The following is a 10,864-nucleotide window of genomic DNA, read 5'->3' as shown; positions in this document are numbered from 1 at the left end:
TCCATTTGATTCATAAATCCGAAAGTATAGCTTCGAACAAATTAGTTTTAAAATCAAAGCCTAAGGAATTTGTTGCCATGATTTGCGAACTTAAACATGGCAAACTTTTTGATTAGACAGTGTCAGGCACTGGCATTGGTCCTTAGCAGCACTTAAAAAACTGCCTCAACAAAAGATTGGGGTATGATACCATACATGCTTTCGATAATTTTTTATGGGGAATCTAACTTCCATTTGCATCTTGTTTTTCGAGAGTTCTAAAATATTGTCATTATCGTTTTTTTTAGGCTTATTCAAGTAATGGTGATGATCATAGTTATTCTTCACAGAATCCAACCCGCCTCCGAAATGGGTCAAGTAGACAAAATGATGGATCATCGTAAGTTAAATCATCTCGTAACACCTCAAACTCGACCTAGATGTTATGACCAGATTTGAAGAGATTACTATGATTCATTTGAAAATCCAAAAACCATTTGAGACATGTAAAAATAGCGCTAGCTTTTGATAAATAAAATTTCAGTTTATTTAGAAAAATACCTTTCTTAACTAATTCATTAAATTTATCGATTATATATTTATAAAACACTTAAGTTCGCAGCGAAATTCTTAGTTAAATTCAATTTTGGAAAACACAGTTTGTTATTGAAAATCTAACGTTTTGCGGATAGAATTAATATCATCTAAAACGTCAAAACAACTTAAAATGAAAAATAAAGTCCAAACTTTAAAAAAATATACCACAAGAAAAACGAAGTTAATACGAACAAGTTAAGAGAAACACAATAATAATAAAAAATCAAGCTCCCGTTGTACTGATTCGCCCTAAATTTATGGATTACCTGACAGCAAAAAACAGAAATGTGAGCTTACGAGCTCAATGTGCGAACTAACTCAATCAATAAATCAGATGCACAAATTTCACAAGAAAAACATATCAAATCATGCTCGGTTACAGATTTCAGATATTGTTCATTAACAAATTGGATGCAGAATCATTTTCAGAGACAGATTCATAAACAAATGCATATAAATATCCTACCCCATCCACTACACATCGTCTTTGTCCATCCTTACACACCAATTAGGGTATTAAGTACTCATCTAACCCCACACACTAATAAGTGAGTGTATGCCACTTTATGGAATCACTGCAATTAAGTTGCCAGATACAATATGCGGTAAACCACCAAATGTTGATGTATATGACTACGACACCAAATAAGGCAGATAAATTAAACTACCAACACTTCCTACACAATATCATAAAATCCTCCCCCACTTATCCCTCAACTGCAACTACTTCAGATTTTTAGTCCAACTCAAACACCCTCTCAACTGACCGAGCAAAAATATAAACATCCAAGCTTGCGCAAGGACTCAAACACAAAACCTCCAGCAAACTTACACTCCCCTTAACCACCAAACCAACAAGCCCATTCTGTTATGATTTCACCAACAATTAGCCTTAAACCTACTGAGCAAGGGTAAGGCTTAAATCAGAAAAATTCCAAACTTTACCAAAAACAAGGCTTGAACTTGGGACCTTTCACACACATCCAGAACACTTAACCACTGAAGCAGATACACATTTGTATCAAAAAATTACAGAAGCAGAATTAAAAAATTCGGGGCGTTACACTTGCCTTAGAATCTTGTGTTCAAATCACTGCGTGAGCAAATGGTAATAATTTTTGCTTCTGCGTGTGCCTGCCATTTGTGTAGTAGAGGTTTGGTGGAATTAAAATTCCGAAATAGTTGGATGAGTATTAGTGTGTTAGATTTGGTTGGTAGTAGGGAGTTGAGATTACTATTTTGAATTTAATTTAATTTTTTATTTTTTGTTTTTGTTTTGTTCCCAAAAAATTCTTTCTTTTCCCCATGTTTTTGTTTCTCTGCAATTTTCTTCTGATGTTTTTTGGTCCCTTCCCCTTTTTTGCTTCTTTCTTTAATTTTCGCTTCTAATTGTTTGATTGAATCGTTACGATTTAGATTTCCTTTTATTTCTTATTTTGGCTTTGTAAGTAGACCTTTGATCTTCTTTATTTTCTTGGTTTTTGTATGTTCGTTTGGTTTAGGGATTTTGAAGTGGCGAAGTTGTGATGATGGTTTTTGTAACAGGAATTAATGGTTGTGAATCTATTGATTTAGGTAAGAATCTTGAGTTTAACACTCCTCCGGCAAATTAATCCTTGTAGGAAAGTGTTGTTCGTTCAAGGATAAGTGATTCTGTCAATTTGGTATAGTTGTGGTTGTTGAAGTTTTGACTCATTAGGAAGTCAATGGACTTTAGTTTCGTAATTAGAATGTTCGTAAGGAATAATTTGTTAAGTTTGTGATGTTTTTTAGGTACTGGTTATCTCGTGGGAGTGCTCATATCGAATCTAGACCAAATGTGTATTGAAAATACAAAAAAAATAGCAATCAGTGAAAGCTAAAAAAGTTCACTGTCAAAGCCACATGGCCTTGTGCTGGACCATGTTAAAACACGGTCTGGGCTAATTGGGTCGTATGGATCAGACGGGCGTGTGGGCCCAAAATTTTGAAATTTTCCTTAGGACCCCGCGCGAGGTCCCGATCAACTGTGGGTCTTTCGTAGGGTCAATATGTGAGTAAATGCATATAAAACATGAAATATGGACATCTACTATCTGTAAGAGTAATTAAGATGCCGATTGATAAATAAATCCGAAATCTAATGTTAAGTTTATGATTTGTGCCAGATATGATGTGCATGTAAAATTATAGCATGTATAATTCCTGCTCTGAATATGTATGACATTTATTATTTTCTATATCTGCATCTTGGTTGGATTGTAAATAACATGTGGAGGAAGTGATTCTATGGCAAAGGCATTAAATCGCCTATTGATCCTGCAACTCAGCTGCAACTATTCTGTAAAGTGTTTGATTAACACTATGTGGTGTGTAGGGATGGATAAATGTTTTATACCCATATGGTGTGTTGGGATGGTCGAAGATGGCGTCTAGCGGTTAGGGGTAGGATTATATGTCATGTCTGTTCTATTCGGTTATAAATTTGTTTCTGATAATCTGTTTAACATGCATCTAACTGCTTTAAGTTATTTGATATACACTGAGTTTAAAAAACGCACTCTTTGTCTAACTAATATTTTTAGGTAATCCTCAAACTTAGGTGGATCGGTGCAAACGGGAGCTCGGTTAATGTCATAATCATTTTAAATTGGATTATTTAAGTTTTGGTATTTTGGTCTTGTAAATTTTTGGACTCTTTAGACTATTTAGATTTTTTTTAAAACTTATTCTCGTATTTTGCTTTATACTACTCAAATGATCTAGTAGACAAATTTTGCATTCCTAGCAAAATGAAGGTTTTTCAAACAACGAACTGTCAAATATCCATTTTAAAGAGTCTTCTATTGTGAAATTTATAAATTTTAGAAAATATAAACAAAACAACTTTTTAAGTAAATAGAATGATAAGAAATGATTTTGAATAAAACTGGGATCTTTGAATTTTATTGATATAATTATTGTAAATCATATTAAGTAGCAACTCTAAATTTGGCCATAACGCCTAAGTCGGGTTTGGGAGTTACATTAATTGTTGAATTTTATTGATATAATTGTTGTAAATTTTGAACTATTCTAATATTTTTTTATCATATCGATCTAAAATATTGTTTATACTAATATATTGAATGGTTAAAAATTTTTACATAAATTGAAAGTTTTGTTTCACATAGAGTAAATATTTAAAAATTTCAAGTTACTCCAAATTTGATATACATGATTTACATGAATAAAATATGAAATATGACGATTAAATTATTAAAACATTGATTGTAAAAAAATTATGAAAATATATAAATATATATATATTAAATTTTAATTATACAACATTGGAAGTAAAATTTTTCACTTTAATTAAAATCTTCATTATTACTATTCAGATAAAAACACGAAATACTTTAAAGATACGAAGAGATGAAATTTTGAAATCTACTCAACTCAATATTAATTTGGAATTAATTTTGAACATTGATATTCGATCATAAGTAAATAATAAAAATGGTTATTAGTATGCTAAAGCATTTCAAAATATTCCATAAATTAATGATTTTATTTAATGTTGTTAAACAAGTTTTATAACTCGAACTGAAATTCAATTATTTATTTAAATTTAAGAAAACAAGAAATAATTATAAAAGTAAGTTGCAGCAAGCGATCATTAAGTAATTTGAACTAGCTAACAAAAAAAAATTTAATTTGGAGACGACTATCTCAATCCAAGGTCAAGGCACGCTATTGACATCATAGAAAGCTGAAAGTGATACTTACCAAATGAGATTGCTGATAAGAATCAAACTTCAAAACATTCTTTATCGGATTATGATAACAACTTTTAATCTGCAAAATAGATAAATAAATAAATATATATAATATATTTATATATATATATATATATAAAAGAAAAGCTATCTCAAAAGGAAGTTGATTAAATTTTATGTATTCTATGTAATCTTACAATATATGTAGAAATATTTGCATTCCTTACCGTATTAATCATCTTCTATGTCATTTATAAATTTTCTTTTGATGTTCTTGAGTATGGAAAGAACATTGTTCATATCAGTCCTATCTTCAGGTAATTCAGCTGAACAATCTAAAGCCAATTTCATAATTGAGGATATACAATTTGCTTTAACAACAAAGTATTTGTCATCTTCTTCAAGTAAACCAGAATCTCCTGCCCCAATTATTCCATTACCTAGTGATGTTTTCACCCAATGCTTCATGCTCATTTCTCCAGCAAAAATTTCATCTGTAGGCTTTTTTCTTGTGAAAGTTTCCATTAATAAAATACCATAACTATAGACATCACTTTTCACGGAAATAATTCCTGCTGATCCATACTCTACATTTTAAACATATAATTAAATCAATAATGATTATATGATGCAATTAGAGATTAATTTAATATCAATAAAAAATACTAAAATGTCACAACAAAGAAAAACAAATACAAATCAAAACATCACCTGGTGCCATATAGCCAATGGTGGCAAGCGTCATTGTCTGCTTCATGGAATCTCCTTCTCCTAATAATTTGGCAATCCCAAAATCTCCCACATGAGCAATCATGTCTTTGTCTAGTAAGACGTTACTTGGTTTTAGGTCGCAATGGATTAGAGGAGTCGAATATCCCGAGTGGAGGTATTCTAATGCTGATGCAACATCTATCATTATGTTGATTCTTTGTAGAATATCCAAGAAATGATTGTTAGAGTATAGCCATTTGTCAAGGCTTCCATTTGGCATGAGTTCAAGCACTAGGGCTTTGAAATCAGTAGTACTAGAACAACAAGTAATGACCTTGACGAGATTACGATGAATGATCTTACTCATCACTTCGCATTCGACGTCGAAACTCCTAAACGCTCCCTCTAATTGCAAATTAAAAACTTTTATTGCAACTTCGGTCTCATCAAAAAGTATTCCTTTATATACAGTGCCGAAACTTCCCGAACCAAGCATGTTTCCTCCGCTAAATCCATCGGTCGCTTTCGATAACTGATCATACGAAATTCTTTTCCATTCCTTCAAAGGAAATGAATCTTCTATCGTAGTGGAGTTCGTACTCTTCCTCTTCTTCTTAAATGGTGTGCAGACAAATATTAAGGTAATGACTATGATGATTGAAGCAACTATTGGTAAAACATACCTCAAAACATGTAAAAGGGTCTTCTTTGAATTTCGATGGGAGTTACTTTTGCATGGTGAGACTTGTAATCTTGGTGAACCACACAGTGCATAATTTTTCATGAATGATTGGCTTGTGAAGTTCGCAAAAGGCCCTCCACTTGGTATCTCCCCTTCCAATCTATTCAGAGACACATTAAATTTCTTGAGGTGACGAAGCCCTTCTAGAGATTTGGGAATGACTCCAGAGAGGTTGTTTTCAGATAAATCCAAGCTTTCCAAACTCACCAAGTCACTGATTGACGTAGGGATAAGACCGTGGAACCTATTACTTGAAAGAGCTAGAACTTGCAGATCGCGAAGATTTCCAATTGTGGATGGGATATCATTTGATAACGAATTCATTGACAAGTCCAAGTGTTGTAGTACGCTCAACTTTCCAATTTCAAGTGGAAGGGAGCCGTTGAAATAGTTGGATGACAAGTCTACTTTTAAGATATCTTTCAAGCTCCATAAACTGAAAGGTATTGATGAATGCAACTTGTTGAAGGACAAGTGTAGTTTTCTCATAGAAGTCAACTCGCCCAAACATGGAGGTAAAGGTCCATCGAGCTCGTTATCATCTAATGATAATTCATACAATCCCTTTAAACCGCAAAGATCATGTGGGATGGAGCCTTGCAACTTATTTCCACTAAGACCCAAGTATTGGAGATTCGTTAACCCTCCTATCGTTGTTGGAATGGATCCAATAAGTTCATTGTTGGTAAGTTCCAAAATGATTGCATTGTTCAAGCTACCGATTTCCATGGGAATGGTTCCTTCAATTCTGCAATCCCCGCATGCGAAAAATTGAAGCGTTTGGGAGAGATTGGAGATGGAAGTTGGAAGAACTCCCTTCAATGGGTTGACCGATAAATCTAACACTTTTAGATACTTGCAATTCAGCAAGGAAGCGAAGAAGCTCCACTCACCATTTGAATTAGTTTCAATGGTCAAGTTGTTCTTCCAAAGGCGTAACTCCTCGAGAAATTTTAGATTGCCAAGACTATTTGGAATATGACCAGAGAATGAGTTTGCCATCAATGCGATGTTTCTGAGTTTAGAAACATTGGAGATAGATTCAGGAATGTTTCCACTAAGATTGTTGCCCCATAGGTGAAGCTCCTCAAGATTTGAATCCGACCTTATGTCTGGTAATTTACCTGGAGAACCGAAAAAATATGTTTGCATCATTACCTAAGTGACATAAATTAATTTCATTGTTTTATTATTTTGCATGATTGTATGTGGTAAGCTAATGTTTATGTAATGGTTTAAGGAAAAACATGATTGCTAATGAAAATATTTGGAAGTCCTTGCGTTGGTGTTTGTATGCTTTGTGTGAATGTTCAGAGTAGCCTCTTTTTCTATAGAATTTATATGCACTGTTATGCCTGTGTTGTTTTCCTTAAGTTTTTCATATTGTAGCATTGGTATGTAAGAATACGTGAGTTTAAGCATATTGAAATATATTTATTCTTTTATTTAAAATTAGAAAAAAATTCTGAGTAGATTTAAATTTTATATAAAAAACTTCTTTAATACTAAATATTTAATAAGAGATTGAACTTGAGGCTTGAGGCTTAATGTATTTGGTTCTTACTGCTATACTTAAAAAGATAATATCTACTAAATTTAGGATTCAAATTCTAACTTTTACAATTTCTTTAATATACACCGCTGCGAGAATTATGACTAATTATAATTTATTTATTATGAATCATATATTTTTATAATTAAACAATTTTTACACAATATTATTTCTATAATAAAAATTTTTATATGAAATGATTTGTAAATTTATATATTATTTTTTGAAATATTTTTATATTATTTACACTTTTAATATTTCTATTGTTATCTTAATTATCTAACACATATATAGTTATATCTTTAACGTACAACACATGTGAGTTAAAATTAGTATATATATATATATCAGGTACATTTTAGTAAAAATTTCACAAGTAGTGTTGAAATGATGACAAGTGTCATTAATTTATTTTTAAACTATATCTTAAGTGATACTTGTCATGATTCTAACATTGATTGTAGAGTTTGGACTCCTAAGCTTGAAGTTTTGTCCAATATTTAAGAGGGTTAAGAAAAAATATTAAGTTTAAAAATGAGATTAGACAAAAAAAAGTCTATCTAAAATATCAGTCAGGCTCGAGGTCCAATATTAAAGTTGAAGGTCAACTTGGCCCTTTTGAAGTTTGTAATATATTTTTTATGAATTATATAATTTTTATGAATGAAAATTAAATATAATTAAATATAATACAAATATTATAAAAATATATTAAATCATTTATATTTAAAATTTTAATAAAATCTATAATAATATTAATGTATAATAAGTAATAAATATTAAATAAAAATAATTATATATTTTTAAAAAATAATATAGGCAAATTTAACATATTTAAATAAAATTTGAAATCAAAATTCAACAACTTTTCTTTTAATTCTCCCTAAATTAATTGCAAAGGTAATTTGGTGTTTTTATATAACCAGCAACTAAACCTTTTAAACAACTTCTAACATAAAAAAAGTGATGAAATGTATGCTTAAACTTACCAGATAAATGATTGAGCATGACATAAATGGCTTTCAAAGAAGAACCATTGAGAATAGAATGTGGAATCTCCCCATTTAAGCTCATATTTGGTGCTGAAAATATCTCCAATGAATGAATATTCCCAATCTCCCATGGAATTTCACCTGCATATGTCACCATCCACTTCATTTTAGACTTTCAAATTTTAGGCACCATGATATGAACATACCAATATTTAAAATGTTTAATGTTTATAATTAAATTTAAATGATTTTTTTTTTTTGCCAGACAAGACTAAGGTAAAAATTATTTTGTCCAAGTTTGACCCATAGACATCTCTTCTCTTCAAATATCAAAATTCTTTTTTCATGAGAAATAAACACAAAAAGCTCTAAATCGTCAATGATTAAACAAAGCATAACAAAGAAAGGGAATATGTGACTAAGGCTATTTTCTTTTAGGCCATTCTATTAATTTTATAAAATATATTTCTCTCTTTTTTGTTTATTTTATTTTTGCAATATAATAAAATAAAAATAAATGTTAATTAATTAGAAATACCTTCTAAAAAATTAGGACCTAAATATATCTCCCTGAGTTTGGTTAAATTGCCGATGCTCGTGGGAATGAGTCCAGTAAGCCTCATATCTACAGCGAAAAATATCTCCAAATTCAACAGATTTCCAATTTCCCAAGGGATCTCACCTGTTCAAATAACATAAATCAAGTTGCCACACCCTCCAATCTCACTTTATGGATTATTTCATTTCTTTTTATACTCAAAAATATCATCACTTTTTTTCTTTAAAACTTACCTTCTAAATTATTTCCACCCAAATATAGCTCTGTAAGTGCAGTTAGATTTCCGATTCTCCTGGGAATGCTGCCACTCAACTGATTGTAATCTAATAATAATCCTTGAAGATTCCTGCATTCATCTATAGTTGCTGGAATCTGACCTGACAACTCGTTTGTGCCCAAGTAAAGTGCCTCCAAATTGGAAAGATGGTGGCACATATCATCTGGGATTTTACCAGATAAACTATTCAAGGATAAAGAAATCTTTCGCAATGAAGAAATGTTGTAAATGGAAGAAGGTATAGGCCCATAAAGCTTGTTCGATGCCAAGTCAAGTGTTCTCATATTCAAAAGATTACTTATCTCGGGAGGGATTGCTCCAGTCAGATTGTTATTGCTGAGAACCAAGTCTGAAACCTGGTTTAATCTTCCAAATGATGATGGAATTTTCCCGGTAAAGAAATTGAAGCTTAAGTCGACGAGTTTCAGACGACTCAGGTGCCCCAACTCTCCCGGTAAATCGCCATGGAATCCATTGCCACTCAAATTAAGAGAGGCTAAGAACGAGAGGTTCCCTAATTCTGGAGGGATAGTTCCGGTAAGATTCATGTTGGGAAGATCCAAAGCTACGATTCTGTTATGCCTAGCACCGCAAGTGACACCGATCCAGTTACAGAAAGAGTGGCTGGTGGTCCAGTTGTCGATTAGGATGCCATAAGGATCATTGATTTGGTGTTTAAATTCGAGAAGAACAGATTGATCGGTGGTGAGGTTTCTGGTAGTCACGGCGTAGGTGACCATGAAACAGTGGAAGAACATTAATGCTGATGAAAGAAAATGGAAATTGGACATGTTTATGGGTTTGGGAAATGATGAAAGTGGAGGGGGGTCGTTAAGAAAGCATGTTTAAAGCATTGGTTAAATAGGAGGATTAAACTCCAAGCGGAAACTCCTTGGTCTTCGCAACAAACAAATTAGCAGCTTTTGAGTTTGGACCACATAATTTGCCCATCACTCCTTTGGCTTTCTCTTTCGCCCCCTTTATTATGGCACACCGATTCACATAGAAGGTTTATATGAAAAAAACTACTTAAGCTATGCAATATTTTTAGATAAAAGTTTGAAGGGAGTAATGTATTCAGGAATGATTTGTATTTTGGTTTTTATTTAAAAATAGGTAAATTAATTTTATATTTTTTAAATTTGTAAATTAAATTTTTTTAGAATTTTATTTGTTAAATGATGATGTGAAACATTAAATTTATTCTAAAAATTATTTTTATGGATAAATTAAAAATTAGTCACACAACTAAGTCTTTCATTCTATTTGATCATTCAACAATTAATTCTTTTGATTTAGTAACTAAATTTTAAAATTAAATATTTTAGTCACTCTAAACTAATGTGAGCTTTTTATTGGTCTAGTAATAAAATTATCTTTCTAATTTTACACATCCTATCGGTTTCATCCTAAATATAAAAATGAACAAATTTAGCCTTCAATATTTACAAAATTTATCATTTTAGTTCTAATTCTAAAAATTTAATAAATTTTATCCTCAACATTTACAAAATCTATCAAATTGTCATTTTATTTCTTTTTCTTTTGAATTATTTTTAGCTTTTTTTCTTGTAAAATGGAAAATTGTAACGAATTACTTAAGAAAGTTTTTGAATTTTACAGGAAAAATCATTTAATGTTTTGAATTTCTTTTTTCCTTTTAAAATTAATTTTAGTTTTTCCAATAAGCGAAAACATGTGATTTTACACAGAATTTG

At 31.1% G+C, this 10,864-nt stretch overlaps 1 protein-coding gene across 3 annotated transcripts; it reads right to left on the bottom strand.

The window, feature by feature from the left end:
• Window positions 1-638: 638 nt before the first annotated feature.
• Window positions 639-10,142, bottom strand: LOC108470790 (probable LRR receptor-like serine/threonine-protein kinase At3g47570). 3 transcript variants are annotated; one of them, XR_008282851.1, is made up of 7 exons: window positions 9,103-10,142; window positions 8,849-8,992; window positions 8,308-8,451; window positions 5,025-6,890; window positions 4,541-4,900; window positions 4,324-4,392; window positions 639-842 (listed from the first exon to the last, which is right to left on the bottom strand). XR_008282851.1 is itself a non-coding variant. In XM_017772260.2 (6 exons), the coding sequence occupies exons 1-5, from the start codon at window positions 9,935-9,937 to the stop codon at window positions 4,545-4,547; spliced, it is 3,345 nt and encodes a 1,114-aa protein (XP_017627749.1). In that variant the 5' UTR covers window positions 9,938-10,142; the 3' UTR covers window positions 4,127-4,392; window positions 4,541-4,544. The 3 variants fall into 3 exon arrangements, 2 of the variants coding, with proteins under 2 accessions (XP_017627749.1, XP_052883836.1); XM_017772260.2 differs by lacking the exon at window positions 639-842 and having other exon boundaries at window positions 4,127-4,392; XM_053027876.1 differs by lacking the exon at window positions 639-842 and having other exon boundaries at window positions 4,127-4,392; window positions 4,754-4,900.
• Window positions 10,143-10,864: the final 722 nt, after the last annotated feature.

Source organism: Gossypium arboreum, chromosome 5 (assembly GCF_025698485.1).
Source record: "Gossypium arboreum isolate Shixiya-1 chromosome 5, ASM2569848v2, whole genome shotgun sequence".
Taxonomy (NCBI): Eukaryota; Viridiplantae; Streptophyta; class Magnoliopsida; order Malvales; family Malvaceae; genus Gossypium; species Gossypium arboreum.
The sequence above is the reverse complement of the archived record's forward strand: the minus strand, read 5'-3'. Positions and strand labels throughout refer to the sequence as shown.